At 39.5% G+C, this 18,862-nt stretch overlaps 1 protein-coding gene across 9 annotated transcripts in view; it reads left to right on the top strand.

Annotated features, from left to right (window-relative positions):
- The window catches only part of ITSN1 (intersectin 1), a 251,838-nt gene that overhangs the window by 63,923 nt on the left and 169,053 nt on the right, over nt 1-18,862 (top strand). For 4 of the 9 annotated variants that reach the window (XM_043448750.1, XM_043448748.1, XM_043448755.1 and 1 more), the window contains exons 2-4: nt 12,404-12,463; nt 14,592-14,684; nt 15,842-15,905. In XM_043448750.1, coding sequence (XP_043304685.1) covers nt 12,436-12,463; nt 14,592-14,684; nt 15,842-15,905 — 185 coding nt within the window. In that variant the 5' untranslated portion in view covers nt 12,404-12,435. Of the gene's footprint in view, nt 1-8,561; nt 8,585-12,403; nt 12,464-14,591; nt 14,694-15,841; nt 15,906-18,862 lie in introns of those variants that run through there. The other 5 variants (XM_043448749.1, XM_043448746.1, XM_043448751.1 and 2 more) reach the window with 2 other exon arrangements.

The raw sequence follows: 18,862 nt of genomic DNA, 5'->3' as shown, positions 1-18,862 counted from the left end.
AGGTCCACTTAAACCATTCTAACTTTCAAACAGGACGTGTGGTCTGAGTTTAGAATAGCAAGAAGAATTAGCCAGGTCAAGAGGGGAAGACAGAGGGAGTGTGCATAGAGTTCTGCAGGGAATAAATTCAGTGCTTTTGTAAGAATAGTTCAGTAGGTAATAGTTACCAGTCTGTAATAGCTGTGCCATAAATAAAATCCTTAAGGTTGCCTAATGTTGACATATTAATTTTGGATCTTTTTTCCCTTGATGTATTTCTACAAACTGTGTCTGTGCCCAGTTTTTTTTCCTTGTCAGTTTTGTTCTTGTTAATGGACAGTGTCTACATTTTCTTGCCAACTCCATAGTATGCATTTATTTGGATTCTAACTGCCATTTTCCCAATCCCACTTCTTAGTTGCCAGAGGGGTACAAACCAGAAAAAGTACATTGGAAAAGGTGAGTCTGATCCTGGCCCGCTCCTGCTAGATCTTTCATGAGCTCCCTTGCCCAGGTGTTGCCAGTGGGGCATAGTCTATAGTCTCAGCTCCACCTTCACACCTTTGCCTTTGGGGTGGCTTCCTTCCTCCTGAGTGCTCCTCTTCCACCTTGCTAGTGACTCTGCAACTTTCACTACACTCAGGTCATCAGTTTCTCTTCTCTGTTGAGTTTGTACCCTGACCTGCCGTCCACTGTTGTATGAAGCACGCTCAGAGAGATTCTCTGTTCCTGTTCTAAATTTGAGCTCTCTGAGGCAGCACCTAGATGTTGCTGTCTGTGGATCTTTATGTTCATCACAATAACAGTTTTGTGGGACTTCTCTGGAGGTCTGGAGGTTAAGACTCTGCACTTCCATTGCAGGGGGCACAGGTTCGATCCCTGGTTGGAGAACTAAGATCCCTTATGCCACACAGCACAGCCAAAAAAAGTAAAAACCATTGTGTAATAAGTAGCCATTACTTGATTTAAGCTGAACAGTTTAGCATTTAAACATTAAGTTAGTCTTTTATATTTACTGGGTGATAATCATGACTGAACAAAAGTGTGTAAGTTAACGTTCCAAGCATTTTATTTACATTCACACTGATTTCCCCTTGTTGAACAAAAGCTTATTCTGACACTTGTTAAAATTGTAAGGAAGACTTTATTGAAGACTATTGCAACAGAGGAGAGAGTTGCAACTCAATTCTGAGTACAACAAAGATGAGTGGGGATCTGTAGCTAAGGGGCAGGATGAAGGGGGGGTCAGTGGATGGAAATATATTAAAAGAAGACATTCATGGGTAGCGGGGATTCTTGCTGTATTGACCTAAGGGGAATGTTGCAAAAGGCAAGCCCAGGACTGGTACATCAAAAGTTGGAGTTGAGGGACTTGATCAGTTATCAGGTGTAATCAGCTATCAGGGGTAGGGATGCCCTGTTAAACTGACTAGAGGATTCTTGTTAAAACTGGGCTAGGGAGGGAGGACAGGACAGGGCCAAGGCTGAGCCCTCATCCAGAAGGGGGCTCAGAGGGGGCCTCAGAGGAGCCTGATTAAAGTTTGAACAGGGAGAGAGTCTTTGTCATGATGAGTTTTTTTTTTTTAATCAATAAACTAGGTACTGTTATTATCTTTATTTTATAGATAAAGACTCTAAAGCTTAGAAATAGTCTAAATAACTTCCACAAGGTCCACAGCCAGTATGTACCAGAGCTGGATGCTTTCCATTTGAAGACCTGAAGCTGGTGATCCTTTTCTGAACTGGACTGTGCCTGTGATGGCTTGGTTAACTCTTGCTGACCTACGCTGACAGTCAGTAAAGTCTGCCTCTCTTTGAGAATCACTCCTGGCCTTGCTGCTGCCAGTGCTCTTGTAAGGGCCATGAATCCCACTGCAGCAACATACTCAGGTGGCAAGAAGGAGGGAGATTTAAATGTTAGCAGCTTTATTAGAATTCCAGATAGATGGTGTGACCATTTATCTATCTATATGCAACTCTATTTTTCTATACTCAGCAGAATAACATTTTTCAGTCAAATTCCTGGATCTCACCTCTTGAAATATAACCACAGAAGGGAGGAAATATTAATGTTCAGATGTTCTGAACATAAAAGATAATTTTTCAGTTTATCGAAAATTTTATTTCCCTGTTTCTGGCTGCCCTAGCTGTTCGTTGCTGATGCAGGCTTTCTCTAGTTGTGGCAAGCCGGGATACTCTCTTCTTGTTGTGGTGGCTTCTCTTGTTGCAGAGCTCGGGCCCAGTAGCTGTGGCACTTGGGCTTAGCTGCTCCATGGAGTGAGGGATCTTCCCAGACCAGGGATTAAACCCATGTCCCCTGCACTGGCAGGCAGATTTTTAACCACTGGACCACAAGTGGTTACAGTAAACAGCTTTGGACGTATATCTTTGCATTTTAATTATTTTCTTAGGGCACATTCCCAGGATTTGAATTATTGGTCACACGGGTAAAGAACATTTTTTCACACTTGGAACATTATTGCCACATTGCTTTCCAAAGGAGATATAACAGTTCGTCCTCCCACCAGCAGTGGGAGAGGGGGCTCTAGTTGTCACAGTTATTAATATTGGAAATCTACAATAATAAACTTACTTACTTTGAGGTTTTACCTCATTCTTTTGTGGTGAACTTTCCACGCTGGATTGACCTTAATTAATTTGACTCAAATTCTCAAGTAAAATTTCCATTTGACAGAAACTTTGTAAGGTCCATTTTAAAGATTGGGGTGTAAAGGAAGTTAAGAAAAGCTTTGTCAGAGAGGAAATAAAAGGGTTAGTTTAATAATGTCCACACAGATGAATGTTAATCAGTAAACTGCATATTGAATAAATTAACTTTTCTTCCCTTCAGTAAAAAACGCTTATCTTTTCAAAATCTTTTGAATGTTATTTGGAATTATAAATAGCTCTACTGGATTCCACAACATTTAAATCAAATGCAGTCAACTTTACATGTGGAAACATGCTTAAACTGTAATTCTGGATAAACTTAAATTGTAATTCTGGAATTTGCATTTTCAGAATAAAAGTGACTTCTCTAAGGTTTTTCATATTATGAGAAGTTGAACCTTTTTAAAGAAAGTATGAAATTGAGAAAACTTGGAGTTTTCTTCTTTTTCAGTTTTATTCCAGAGCACAGTGTATTTGTGATTTTTAATAGAAACTTCCAAGTTTCTTTTCTGTACTTTAATGGTTCAGCTAGCCACCTCCATTTAAATTGAGTGAAATCCTTAGTAAATGATGACCAAGATTCTTTTTAGCTTTTGTCTTTTTTTCTCAGGCTTAAATAAATATATTTCAGTGTAATTCAGTCAAGTGAAGTGAAATTAAAGATTTGAATCATGTATCTGTTGTCTCCTGAAACACTCTGGTTTTCTGCTGGCTGCAGTCTGCTGAGTGTTTAGTGATGCTAATGTCACTGAATAGTTTTTTAGCCCTAAAAGTTCCTTGTGTCATAAATCTTGTCCTGCATAGACGTCCTTTAGGTCACCTACCAGGGCACAGTTGGCTTTTGTTAATGACTGTATTGTCCTTTACTTTCATTCATGACACTCAGTCACTTTTCATTGATGTTGCAGTAAGGCTTTTCCTTTGGACATCGCTCATTCTTTCAGTTCAGTTCAGTTCGGTCACTAAGTTGTTTCTGACTCTTTGTGACCCCATGGACTGCAGCATGTCAGGCTTCCCTGTCCATCACCAATTCCTGGAACTTGCTCAAACTCATGTCCATCAAGTCAGTGATGCCATCCAACCATCTCATCCTCTGTCGTCCCCTTCTCCTCCTGCCTTCAGTCTTTCCCAGCATCAGGGTCTTTTCCAAGGAGTCAGTTCTTCCCATCAGGTGGCCAAAGTATTGGAGCTTCAGCTTTAGCATCACTCCTTCCAACGAATATTCAGGACTGATTTCCTTTAGGATTGACTGGTTTGATCTTGCGGTCCAAGGGACTCTCAAGAGTCTTTTCCAACATCACAGTTCAAAAGCATCAATTCTTCAGTGCTCAGCTTTCTTTATGGTCCAACTCTCACATCCATACATGACTAGCTTTGACTAGACGGACATTCATACAAAACCATAGCTTTGACTAGATGGACCTTCGTCAGCAAAGTAATGTCTCTGCTTTTTAATATGCTGTCTAGGTTGGTCATAGCTTTTCTTTCAAGGAGCAAGCATCTTTTAATTTCATGGCTGTTCTTTACCTGTTGGTAAATTAATGTTCAGCTGTAGCAGGAGCCAACCAGCGTCTAGGCATGGATGAGATTATTAACAGGTAGCCCTATAGATTTCCTTTATTTCCTGATTGGGTAAACACTTAGCAGTCCTTGGCACAGACTCTAATATGGGATTAACACAAATCTCCCTTGAGGTTTCCACTTGCTGGCATCAGGACAGTTAGTTGGTCTAATTGTCGCGCACTCGTCTGTGATGATGTCAAAGGTGTGGAATGCTCACTGGCTTCTCATTGTGTACTCAGTATTAAAGGTTTGTGCTTGTGCTCAGTGGCTAAGTCATGTCCGACTCAGCGACCCCAGGGACTGCAGCCCGCCAGGCTCCTCTGTCCATGGGGTTTCCCAGGCAAGAACACTGGAGTGGGTTGCCATTTCCTTCTCCAGGGGATCTTCTCGACCCAGGGATTGAACCTGGGTCTGCTGCATTGACAGGAAGGTTCTTTACCACTGAGCCACCAAGAAAGCCCTCTCAAGGCTTCCATGTAGGCAGATTTCATTTTGATGAGTATATTCAGATGTAGAGCAGTTTATCAATACTAGCACATGGTTGTTTTTTGTACAGCATGCGTATGTTTCATTTCTTCTTTTACTGTGCTCTATAAACTCATATTTAATTTATCCGATTGCAGCTGTTGCACTATTTTTGTGGAATGAGGCTTAAAAATCTGGCAGGAGGCCTTTCTGCTTTCTTGCTCTTTTCACTGTTACAGCACTGTTTTGCGCAGTTGGTGCTTTCTGGGTAGTTTCTTGACTTCTTTTCCAAAACTGAGACTTCCTCTAAGACTTTTCTCTGCCTAGCTTTGATCACTGTTCCCGAAGCAGAACTGATAAGACCCTTCTTGGTTGCTGCTTGTATTTAGAGGTTTATAGATTAATGACCTTAATGATAAATGTGAGAGTAGCCAACCGGTACAGTGTGTTGATTTAAGATAGGGTGATGTCATTTCTGGTGATACAATATGGAAGGTTATTTTAATATGGAAGGTTTTTTTTAATATGGAAGGTTATTTTAATATGGAAGGCTTATTAATATTTTCTTTTAAATGTGCTTGTGCTTTGCAGTGTGTTGAGAATTCAGTTTTTATTTGGAAAAAGAGCTTTAGCTCGTCTCTTTTTAGTGACTGGATTTATCCACATGACACAGAGGACAGCATTTTGCTCTCCCGTTACCAAGGTCATTATTTTTTTTTTCCCCCAAGTGATAAGTGTTTACAATTACCTGTGAAATTTTCAATTTTTTTGTCACTTATTTTTATTTGGGAAGAAACTGGAAAGTGAGTTGATAATAGGTTAAATTTATATAATCTCATTATTTGAGTGATAACCTTGAAATTTCAAAAGATTTATATTTAAAATAAAATTTAGTCTGAAATGCCCCTCTCCCACTCATTGATTTTTTTTTTGATGGTATCTTAGTATAGATTTTAATTTTATGTTGTTTTAAATTATTTTTTTAGTTGGCATATATAGCAGTGTTTTGTTAGTATCTGCTGTACAATAGTGTGAATCAGCTATATATATACATATCCACTCATTAATTCTTGAGATTATTGATGTTTGATTTGGGGTAATCTGCTTTCTTCCAGGAATTTTTCAGCTTTTAGTGCCTTTCAGTGATACTATATATATATTTTTTTTCAGTGATAACAGTTTTATTCTTAATAACCCTCTTGAAAATGGGACATTCTGGAAGAAATAAAGTCCCTCACTTATTGAAGCTTTCTGAATGATTATCCTGTCTGCAGCTTAGTGTTCTAGAATCTGATTTCTTAGAAACATTAGACAAGCTGTAAGTTAATGACTTACTTCTCAGATGTGACTTGGCAGCTGGTTGGTGGTCTGGAGGTGCCAATAGGCTTCAAAGAGGGGCTGGTTAATTTCCATTTCTGTCTTAAAACAAGAATGCCTTTATTCTGTCTTTTTGTTTTCTGTCCCTCATTTTTCAACTTTGTAGCTATGCTTTTGATTGCTCCCTGCTGAATTCTCTCCTATTGCAAATATTAAAATAAGGGTGATTTAGGAGAAGTAAGGTTAAAACCTGCTCCATGAGCTCCATAGGCAAGCTTCCTTGGGCATTTCTCTTTGTGGAACATAAGCGGGGTGAGTGGACGTGTCGTCTGAAATGCCAGTGTTTGTTGCCCAGAGGTGTGCTGACAACTGGGCCTGATGGTGCTTGCTAGCCACGGGTTGCTCCTGACCCGTCCCCTCCTCACCTCGGTCCCCTGCCGCCACCCCTTCCCCAGCAACGTGAATCTGGGAGGCATGCCTGTTCTCTTTTGAGAGGACAGCTTGAATATTCACTCCAGCTTTTCAGACAGAACATTGACATTGTCTCTTTGAACTCAGTTCTCTCTTTTATTGGGTTCTTCACCCTTCATGCAGTTTTAAAATCTTACTCGTGAGCAGGCTGCACATCCCTTACAGGCCATCTTGTTCAACTTCAAACAGTGGCACATTTAGAAGCTGCATTTGAGGCCCATGACTTCAGACATGACAATTCGGCATTGATCAGGTTGGCTGTATGTTTGGGATTTGTCAGTTCCTTTGTCCATGTACTGTGTGGCTTTCGGTACCTTTTCTCTGTATTTCAAAAGACCTTTGTGTACGTCCTGCCTTTATGTGTAATCTTACAGGGCAACTTTCTGCCTTTTGTTCATCTCCTGCTTGTTTTTCACAGGAGTGGAATTTGGTGTAAGACTTGCTTAAAATGCAGGGGTGTAGACTCTTCTAGTTGTTTTCCGTTCATTGCAGACTTTTATTTTATTTTTTTTAATAATAGAGGTTTCATTTTTTTTTAAGGTTTTCTAATTTTGAGTTCTTAGAGATGTAATGGCCTCCAAAAGTAAGAGATACGGGGGGGAGTAGTTTCTGTTTTAATTTTAATTGTGATCCCTTTCCATTTTTATTCTAGAATGGTGGAGTGGAATGGGGTGGGATAGTGGTGGTGGTGGTAGTGGTTGAGTATGAGTGCCTGAAACCAGACCATCACAACTCTCAAATACCAGACAATATCGTGATATGTTACGTACTTTTGTGTATTCCTGAAAATATTTTTGTACTTCACAAGGTATTTTATTGTTGCTTATGCTTTCATTTTGTCTCACATTTTGACAGTTTTCTTTTCCTTTCTTTCTCAATGTTTCATTGATGCCATATTTCCAGAAATTTAAAATTTCTCTTCTGTACCTTGCTAGCCTGTGGGTCCTTTAACATAAAACTAAACCTTCTGAGCAACTTTACAACAAAATTTTAAAAATAAATTTTTATAAGAAATGAATTTAAAGTTTATTGCCTCAGTACCATGAAAATCTATTTCAAATAAATTAGCCTGAATATTGGAAAAGGACACTGTGAACTGCATGTAGATAATAGACCTGTGAAAATGCAGGCCAGCGATAAAGTTATTTTAAATATGAGGAAGAATAGGTCTCTTGTTTTCTTACTTCTCTGGCATCTGATTCCTTCTAGCCAGCTTGCCTTTCTCTGGCAGCATAAGTAGTTGCCTGCAATCTAGAACTGTTGGAACACTGTAAATTTAAGGCCCCTCTGGTTTGGTAAAGAATCACTCTTTGGCTCAGTGATCTGGTAAGACTCTGTTTGGTAAGGAATCCACCTGCCAATACAGGAGATGAGAGTGTGACCCCTGACTCGGGAAGGCCCCTGGGAGAGGGAGTGACAACCCACTCCAGTGTTCTCTCCTGGGAATTCCATGGACAGAGGAGCCTGGTGGGGTACAGTCCATGGGGTCTCAAAGAATTTGGACTGGACTTAGTGGCTAAACAACAAAAAGAAGAATAGTGGGGAGAATATAAGCATAATTTGCTTATAAATGTTCCATTGTACATAAAATACCTTCTCTACTAAGATGATGTCTTTAAATATTGAGACCAAGTATTCTCTGGTTAGGAATCTGGCAACCAACATAGGTCAGTGGTGTGTTGACAGCATAGTTCAAGTCTCTACCTCTTCTGTAGGCTTTGCTTGTCTAGTTGTTGGGACTTTTCCTTCTTGCTTTAAAAAAAGAATAATTTTTATTGGAGTATAGTTGATTTACAATGTTCTGTTAGTTTCTTTGGTGTGCTATGCTTCTTCATGTCTGACTCTTTGCGACCCCATGGACCAGGCTCTTCTTTGCAACCCCACCCACCAGGCTCCTCTGTCCATGGGATTCTCCAGGCAAGAACAGTGGAGTGGGTCGCCACTTCCTCCTCCAGTGGATCTTCCCAACCCAGGGATTGAACCTAGGTCTCCTGCATGTGGGCAGATTCTTTATCGTCTGAGCCACCAGGCAAGCCCAAGAATACTGCAGTGGGTAGCCTGTCCCTTCTCCAGGGGATCTTCCCAGCCCAGGAATAGAACCAGGTCTCCTGCACTGCAGGTAGGTTCTTTACTAGTTGAGCTACTGCCCAGCAAAACGAACCAGCCTCACACACACACACACACCTCCCTGTGGACTTCATCCCCGTTGGGTTCACACGGTGCATTAGGTAGAGTTCCCCATGCTGAACAGCATATTCTCATCTTATCTATTCTGTGCATAGCTCAGTACTGCCCCAGGCTCCCACGTCCTCTCACCCATGTTGCTTCTTTATACAAGATGATTCCAAGATTTCGTGAGAGTATGGGTGTTAATTAAGTATAAAAACAGATACTGTATGTTCATAATCTCATTTTGGCCTTTCGATCACTAATCCTTAACTAAGTCCTGTTTTGGTTGTTAGAATTCTGCTAATTACTGGAATTGTGTAATTGTGAGGATTTCTTTTTCTGTGAATGAGTGTATGTTTGAATTAATTCATCTCATTACTCGTTTTTATATTTACCTGTTCCCCCCTTTAATTTTATAATGTGTTAGAAAATTTTCCAATGTCCAGGGTTAGGAAGAATTATATGACATACCTATTTTTAAAGACGTTTTACAAAGTTTATTTAATGTAAAGTTAAAAGTTTTAAATTATGCCAGTAATTGAATTTAGAAATTTTATTCCTCATGATTAATTTTTGCCATTTTTTAAAAAATATTTTAGTGTGCTAGGGACCAATTATACATATTTTGTTTTTTGAAATAATTTAATATTTTCTGAGTAATCTCCCTTTATGATAGCAAAACACTGAATCAAATAACAAATGTATTTTAACACAGTTTTTGTGCAGAATGACATTTTAATAAATACTGTTTTAAGGATCACCTAACACTTTTATAAATAAAAATTTACAGAGGTGTCTTCTACTTTAAATACATTAAAATTTGAATTTTAATGTAAATATTGACATTCAGAATCATATTTATTTTGTAACTTTCTGTGATTAGCTCCCCTTTCTCAAGCTGAAATGAAGAAAGGTTGAAGACTTTTCTCGAACATGTTTTAGCTTCTGGCTTAAAAATCCTAACATTTAGTCAAACTTTTCAAACTACTATTTACTATTTCTTGATTGCTCAATATTTAGTCTGAGTGTTTTTCTGTTTTTTATATGTAAATATAGGAATGTTTGCTTCACTCTAAAAAGATAAAAGTAACCAGCAATGTGTTTATGAAAGGTTTTTAATAACTTGGGGAAGTGAAAGTTGCTCAGTCATGTCCGACCCTTTGCAATGGAATTCTCCAGGCCAGAATACTGGAGTGGGTAGCCATTCCCCTCTCCAGGGATCTTCCCAACCCAGGGATTGAAGCCGGGTCTCCTGATTGCAGGGGGATTCTTTACCAGCTGAACCACCAGGGACTCCCGAGAATACTGGAGTGGGTAGCCTGTCCCTTCTCTAGTGGGACTTCCCAACCCAGGAATCGAACTGGGGTCTCCTGCATTGGAGAGGATTCTTTACCAGCTGAGCTACCCGGAAAGCCCAACTTGGGGAAAGTATGTATTATAATGTAAAATGTGCAAAAGAAGGAAACAATTGTATATTTATAGAGAAAAGGCTACAGGAAATAGAAATGCTGAGTGTCAATAAAGTTGGGCGGACAGACTTGTGTGCGTGGGGCTGCCTTCTCTGATGAAGAACAGATCTTCCCCAGAAGTATTGCATCAGCTGGTGAGCTTTCTGCACTTGCTCTGAGGCCATGGCCCTGCATCTCTGTTTCCTCAGGGAGAAGATCACCCATCTCTAGCTTCCTTTATGTAGAAGCTCCGTTCCTGTGTATTTTCATTGTAGATCAGCAGTCCCCAACCTTTTTGGCACCAGGGACCAGTTTCATGGAAGACAGTTTTTCCACAGAGGGAAATATAGTTTCAGAATAATTCTTACTTCTTTTATTATTACATTGTGATATATAATGAAATAATTATCCCGCTCACCATAATGCGGACTCAGTGGGAGCCCTGAGCTTGTTCTCCTGCAACTAGGTGGTCCCATCTGGGGATGCTGGGAGACAGAGACATCCAAGTGTCCTTGCTATGTCCAGTTCACTCCTAATCTCGTGCTTCCCAAAGACAGGGTGTGGGAATGCAAGCAGTCGTTTATGGCAGTCTCAGGATACCCCGTCTTGACTTCAATCCGGAACACATGGAGAGTTCAGGTTGTCTCAAACATACCTCTAAGGCCATGGTCATTTGCGATCTCAAGCGGTAATGTGAGTGCTGGGGAGTGGCTGTAGATACAGATGAGGCTTTGCTTGCTTGTCCACCGCTCACAGTACCAGTCTTGGGCTGGGGGATTATAGATAGCTCTATAACCCCTGTCATAGATAGCTCACCTTAGCTGCTGAAATCGCATTGTATGGGTTGAACTTCTGCCTTCACTCACTCCTTTTTTGTGTTTTTAAACCACAGTTAGATTTTTTTTTTAATATAAGACTTTCAACTTCCTTTTGATAAATGCTTACACTTTGCTTTTTTGTACAAAAATAAAAGCTTTTTGGACTTATCTGGCAAAATTCTATTAAGCTTATTTCCCACATTCAGTTTCCTTGTGGTCTGCTTTGACACTTTGAAACAACGAATCCACTGGTTTCCCTTCTGTGGTCTTTTCTGTCTACCAGTGCTTTTATTGTTTGGGACAGTACACCCCACCCCCCAGCTTCACTCTGGTTAGTTTTCCAGGCTAACTACTTCACAAATGTTCCATTAAGTTCTCTTTATTTACTTACTTATGACTGTGCTGGGTCTTCATTTCTGCACAGCCTTTCCTTTAGTTGTAATGAGCGGGGCTGCCTTCCCATTGAGGTGAGCGGACCTGCTGTTCACTGTGGTCCTCAGGCCTCTCATTGCGATGGCTGCTCTTGGTTCAGAGCGCAGGCTCTGGGCACCAGGGCTCAGGAGTTGTGGCGCCCAGGCTGATTTGCTCCCAGGCATGTGGAATCTTCCCAGACCAAGACCTAACCCGTGTCCCCTGCATTGGCAGGCGGATTCCTATCCACTGTACCATCAGGGAGGTCCTAAAAATGGAAATTCTTTAATAGTTTATGTTGAGATTTTTTAATTTTAGTTTTTTTCCCCCATGCCTCACAGCATGTACTTGGGTTTCCCAGGTAACTCCGTGATAAAGAATCTGCCTGCCAATGTAGGAGACAGAGGAGATGGTGGGTTTGATCCCTGGGCTGGGAATATCCCCTGGAGGAGGAAATGGCAACCCACTCCAGTATTCTTGACTGGAATATTCCATTGAGGAGCCTGGTGGGCTAAAGTCCATGAGGTCGCAAAGAGTCAGACAGGACTGAGAACATCCTGTGTGTGTGTGTGTTCTCAAAAATGAAGTGGGCATGCTGCTTCAGGAAAAATGACTTCCAGTGTTTGTTGCTGATGAAAACACTTCATGGGGTCACAAAGAGTCACCAAAAAAAAAAAAAAAGAAGAAGAAGGTAAGACAGTGCACTGCATGTACTAGTGTTAATGAAAAAGAGCAGTTGTTGTAACCATCAACTAGTATATGTGAAGGTTAGGAAAAAGATAGATTTAAAAAATAACAAATAGAACAATGCAATGAGTGGGATAATAGTATAGGATCACTCACCAGACTGAGAGTTTCTTGTTGCCCTAGAGGCTTTCATCCACATTCCTTAGTGCCCATCACTGCACCCGGGACTAAGAAACTGTACAGAGAAGGAATGAATGAGTGAACCCTTAGTGGTAACCTTCATTTGCAATGTTATCCCCTAGCTCTAGTGTTAGTCTTCAGGTCATTAAAGACAACCTGTTAGTGTGTTTATAAGTACCTAGAAGTGAAGTTGTCATAAACTTAAATGTTGCATTTCAATTACAGGCGTCGATTAGCAAGGTGAAAGTAACAGAACCATGGCTCAGTTTCCCACACCTTTTGGTGGTAAGTTTTCAAAGATTTTTCCTTTTTTTAATGTACTTTGGAACTGTTTTTTTAAAAGCTTAGTATTATGGCAGATTTCAAATATTCACATAAGTAGAGGGAATAGTATACTCAACTATCACATAGTTTCAGTGATTATCAATCAACTCATGGCCAGTATTGGTTCACCTGGATTCTTCTGAGCACCTCGCATATATATCAGATCATTTCATCCACAACTATTTCAGTGGACATTTCTAAAAGGTAACACTTTTAAAGATATAACTACAATACTGTTACCACTCCTGTGAAATTTATAGTAATTCCTTAATGTCCTCAGCTATGGAGTCACTGTTAAAAATTTCCCTACTATTCTTTAGGTGTTATTTTTTTGTTACAGTTGGTTGGTTCAACTCAGTGTCTGAACAAGACACAGTGAAATTAGTTCATGCGTCTCTTTAGTTGCTTTGTTAGTGAACCACCCCCCTCCCCCCATCTCTGTTTTGTTTTGCTGTTTTCTGCAATTTATTTGTTTAGGTGACTGGGTCATTTATATTCTGTACTTTGTTTGGACGACTGGATTTGAAGCATGGAATTTTTGTTTTACTTTAGTTTATCTATTTGAAATACCAATCTACACAAAATTGTTTTTCAGGTAATCTTCCCTAAGATTATTAGGAAAGTGTTAAATGTTGGTTTTGCTTACTGGCCATGTTCTGTGTTTTAAAGAGCTACAGTTGCCAAAGTATCTCTTGGCAACTGTCGCACCTGCTCACCATGAAGAGAGTAAGGCGTCCCAAAGCCTCATTGCTGTGATCACATCAGGAAAAGTCTCTGTGGGATTCTTAGTGCAGAATCTTTTCAAAACCATTCATGTTCTATTTTATTTTGTGTTTTGTCTTTGTCCCCCTTCCTAATCACTGAGCACGTTTTTGTTTTGCTTGTTTGTTGGGGTTTGCTTTTACTTGACGAATTTTGACAGGTCCGCAGACGCTGAGGACTGTAGGACCTGTGAGGGTCTGGGTCTGCCTGGGTCGCCCTCTTTTCCCTGATGTCTGTCGCAGTGCCTGGCACATACAAGGCATTCAGCAAGTACATTTCCAGAGACGGAATGAATGGCTGCTCTGACTATCACTGTCATATCAGACCTGCCCCTTCACATATTGTCTGTTCCCACCATTTGGGAAAACGTCTGAACTTCTGAAAGCCTTTTTCCTATGTCTAATCAAGAGTTACTGTGGTGAATTCATGTGAGGAGACCTTGTACTAAAGTGGGCTCCCCTGGTAGCTCAGATGGTAAAGAATCTGCCTCCAATGCAGGAGAGACATGGGTTTGATCCCTCCGTCGGGCAGATCCCCAGGAGAAGGGAATGGCTACGCACTCCAGCATTGTTGCCTGGAGAATCCCATGGACAGAGGAGCCTGGAGGAGCCCTAAAGTGAAGACAGTCTCAGAAATGAGGGGGCACCTGGTCAGTCCATGAGTTGAAACTGAAGAACTTAACCCTGTTTTCTCTGGTTTGTCATTGTTTTTTTTTCCCCAGGATACTTATTCACATTTTTAAAATCAGTTTCAGTGAGTTATAATCTACATTCTATAAAAGTTACTGCAGTCTACCATTTGAGTATTTTTATCACTCCAAAAAGATTTTCATGGAATCAAGTAGAAGAGTAATTTAGTGAAGCTCAATTTTTCCATAACCTTCACAAAGAATGTGTGTTAATGTCTTTTTTTTTCCTTGCTTTACTCTTACTTTTCTCTCTTTGTTTTCCTTTAAAAAGTTATCTTATTGCAATAGAGTTGGTTTACAGTGTTGTGTTACTTGCTGCAGTACAGCAAAGTGAATCAGTCACACATAGACTTACATCCACTCTTCTTTAGATTCTTTTCCCGTATAGGAGGTTACGGAGTATTGAGGAGAGTTTCCAGTGCCGTATAGCTCTTATTATTGTCTATTATATACATAGTACTGCGTATGTGTCTACTCTTAGTTTTCTAACTTTGTATTCACAACTTCCAAGGACAAACAGATGGTAAGTTATCAAATGGTTTATAATGTACTGACCATATAAGCACTGTGGAAACTGTGTGAGCACGTTGCTTTTCTTTTCTCGTTGAATAACTCCTCTGTCTTTTCTTTGGCTTGTAGGCAGCCTGGATATTTGGGCCATAACTGTAGAGGAAAGAGTAAAACATGACCAGCAGTTCCACAGCTTAAAGCCGGCGTCTGGATTTATTACTGGTAACTGGCGTCAGTACTTTACATCTTTACTTACCATAGTGCGTATATCTGTGGAAAATCTATTATGCAGAGTGAAGGTGGGCACCTATGACCAAGGGTGTACCTTACTTATTTTGACTTAGCCTGGATTCTGTATTTTCACAGTTACTTTTCCTCCGATGCACTCAAGCCTTTCTGCAATTTTTAATGGAGGCCAAGTCACTGTTTTAGGCATATCACTGGTGGGAATTGGTTAAGTTAATTGATCACATTCTTGAAGTGATTGTATCATTGGACTGTGGTCCTTGAGTAAAAACACTTCCTTAATTCTGACCGTGAACTTGGCTTGAGAAACTTTAGTAAATTAAGAGATATGAACATTTAAAAACTTTTGTTTATTTCTGTGTCCTTAAAGATTCTTTTGTACTTTGCCTTTTCTAGTTTCTTTCCTGTTTGATTACTTTTCAGGAATTAGATTTAGAAAAAATGGAATCTAGATTTCCTGGAGACTTGTTTTTGTGTATGTTTGTCTCAGTTCTCTTTAACTTATTAATTCTTAGTCGTTGATGTGATTCTTTTGATCATTGTTACTCATTCTCCGTAAATATGTTAGCAGTACCAAAAATTTGAACTGTAGGTATATGGGAATAACAAAGAACTCTTTTGTAAAGTAGAAGTATGGGTCATCAGTTTCTTGGGGATTCCTGTAGGTACACTTTGTCGTAATATGTAGCTGTTACCATTTTAATTGCTAGTAGATTTATTAACATAGACAGTCTTACATTATGTAAGTCTTACCCTTACATAATGGTAGACATTTTCTTTTTTAAGTGTTACGTTCTAAAGTCAATGTATGACAAAAACCACTACAATGTTGTAAGGTAATTAGCCTCCAACTAATAAAAATAAATGAAAAAAGAAAAAAAATAAATAAAAGCATTGAACTGTTAAAAATAAATAAATAAATAAAATGCTGCAGGGAGAAAATAGAAAAAAAAATAAAGTCAATACTGATGTATTCATTTTATTGTTACTTATAAACTTATCATTTGGCTTTTAAAATGTATTAAGTTTCGTATTTACTAGATTATTAGCCTCTTTCATTTTTGTAATTTTGACATCGGAGTTTTCTGTCATCCACTATTTTCTTCTAAAACTTTTATCCATTTAATTTACAGGTGATCAAGCTAGAAACTTTTTTTTTCAATCTGGGTTACCTCAGCCTGTTTTAGCACAGATATGGTAAGTTGGAGCTTCATATATACAGAAGGTTATAAAAAAAATAGTTCAGTAATATCTAATCTTAATTTCGTAAATTATAGAAGGAAGATGTGTATCTCTAGTCTGAAATATGCTTCCACCTTTCCAGAGAAATACTTCTGAAAATTATCTTTCTGATATGGAACTTAAAAAAGTGGTGACATTTGCAAGATAACACTGCTTGTAAATTTGGCTTCCAGTTGAGAAATCTGTGTTTTGATATTTTCTCACCAATTGTTTTGGCTTCATTCTCATCATCCATACTCAACTGAGTGTCCCACATTTCTTGGTTTATAATGTGATGGTATTGTATCTTTCATTGAATAAAATGCAAAGAAAATATTTGAGGCTGAATAGGGAAATAACCAATGAAAGAGTGAAAAAACCAGCATTTATTACAGTGTTGTACAAGGTGAGCACATAATAAATATTGGTGAATCCCTTGATTAACTGGCACAAATAAGTGCTCAGTCTTTGGAAACCATTGGAGAGAGAGTGAATGAAAAAGAGTGGCCAATATAGTTTTGGGTACTAGGTCTATGACTTTGGAAAGCTATGGTGAATTCTTTGGCCCAGAGGCCATGCTTTCCTGCAATGGATGGTTCTTATAGTTGACTCTTCATTTCCCTGCGTTTCTTAGTGTTGGAGACAGCTTGCTATAGTGAAAAGAACACGTGTAATTCGTGTCATCTGTACAACTGTCTATGGTTTGGAACATGTATTTATTCTCTCCCTGTCAGCTTCAGTTTTCAAATCCAGAAAATGGGAAGATGCATATTTATTTATAGGAGTATTGAGTGGTTTAGCAGAGAAACTGTATACAAAGACCTTAGTGTGGGCCCTGGCACATTACAGGTCCTCAAAACAAAACTTCAGGAAGGTGTCTGCTGTCATCATCAGGGATTGGGTGTTCCACGTTGACTGAATTATCCAACTAATTGCTTGTCCCCTTAGTTCATTATCTTTAAAATATTTTTAATTTTATGGAAATTAATAAAGTTGACGTAGTTCCTTATTGCCTTTAAGTGGAGTCTACAGTACATAAGCCTGATTATAAGTGTCATCAGTATGAAAACGATTTACTGTGCTCTGACATAACAAACCTTACATGGAAATTGATGTATTATTTGTGAGTGGGTATATTTGAGTTGAAATTAAATGATACCCAGATTCCTGCACTTGTTTTGGTGTCTGCTTTGTTTTATTTTTCCTGATTGTCAGCATATTGGCTGCCCAGACTGTCCCTTTTAATGATTATACCCTTCTTGTACTAAGTTCTGGTCTATTTGAAGCAGAAAAATCAAACAAGGTTTTTGAAATTAAGTAAAGCAACAAGTAGAGAGAAAAACACACAAAGAGAGGTAGCCAGACGGAGAGGACACTCATGTATCTATGAGCACAGGGTCGCTGACATGTTGCTTAAGCGTGCTCAGTCACTTAGTGACTCTGTGCGCAAAGTGTCCAACTTTTTGCGACCCCATGAACTGTAGCCCGCCAGGCTCCTCTGTCCATGGGATGCTCCAGGCAAGAATACTGGAGTGGATTGTCATGCCCTCCTCCAGGGGAGCTTCCCATCCCAGGTATCGAACCCGCCTCTCTTAAATCTCCTGCACTGGCAGGCAGAGACTGAATGCGAAAGACTTGTGACGTCTGCATTAAACTTCTGCTTTGTGTCCTGGTGATTGTGTTTCATACCATCAGCCAAGGTCCCTCACTAGACTCTTCTTTTTGCAAACAAATTTAATTTCTTTCACTGAATTCTGCTCCTGTACTGTATTTACAGTCTGTGAAGGTTCATTCAAGAAGCAGTCTTGTGATGAATTACTGCAAGGAGATCTCACTTAACATTTGTTCACTCAGCAGTGGAAAAATATCTGTCAGATGTCTGCTATGGACCAATGACTGTTGTAGGTGCTGGGAACATAGCTGTGAACAAAACTGACACAATTTGTGCTTTCATAGAGATTGTAATCCAGTGGAAGGAGATGGTCAATAACAGCATAAAAAGTGTCACATGTTAATAAGTGTAATGGAGAAAAACAAAGCATTATTTAATAAGTTTCACTTCTTTCAATTAAGACAGTTAATTTTCCAAACTTTTTTTTTGGTGGAGGGATTGGGGTGGGGCATGGGGGAGTTCCCTGGCAGTCCAGAGCTTACAACTCTGCACTTCCACTGCTGGGGACCTGGGTTTGATTCCTGGTCAGGGAACTAAGATGCCACAAGCCAAAAATAAAAAAATAACAAAACAAAACTGGTTTTCTTTTTGTTTCTGTTTTGTTTACCAGAGTGCACTAAAGTAATTTTTGCCAACTTTTTCTTTTCATCGTGAAAAATTATATTAACAGTGAAGATAATGAGTTGGCAGACTTAGGTTAAATCCAAAATGATTTTATCTTTAATTTCTTTTCTGACATTTTGTTAAATTTGTGATGGCATATTTTAGTTTCATCAAGAATTACTACTAGGGGGAAGAAACAAAACAAAACACACTTACACACCTCTTGGGACTTCCATGGTGGTCCAGTGGCTAAGATTCCACATTGTCAATGCAGGGGGCTGGGGTTTGATCCCTGGTTGGGCAACTGGAGCCCACATACTGTAGCCAAACAAAAACCCAGCAATCAAAAAAACACACCTCTAAGTATCTTTTCCCAAAAGGAATAGCTTTGAAAGGTCATTGTAAATTTTATGAGGCACAGATGTCCTGCTAAGATGCTGGAATGGTGTGATGCAGAGTATGAGGAAGATCTGTCTTTTAGCACCAGCTTCTTCAGGCTTCCCAGGTGCCTCAGTGGGTAAAGAATCCACCTGCCAATTCAGGAGACTCGGGAGATGCAGGTTTGATCCCTGGGTGGTGAAGATCCCCTGGAGGAGGAAATGGCAACCCACTCCAGCATTCTTGCCTGGAGAATCCCATGGACAGAGGAACCTGGCGG

Source organism: Cervus canadensis, chromosome 27 (genome assembly GCF_019320065.1).
Source record: "Cervus canadensis isolate Bull #8, Minnesota chromosome 27, ASM1932006v1, whole genome shotgun sequence".
Lineage (NCBI taxonomy): Eukaryota > Metazoa > Chordata > Mammalia > Artiodactyla > Cervidae > Cervus > Cervus canadensis.
This window is presented reverse-complemented; position numbering and strand designations above follow the sequence as displayed.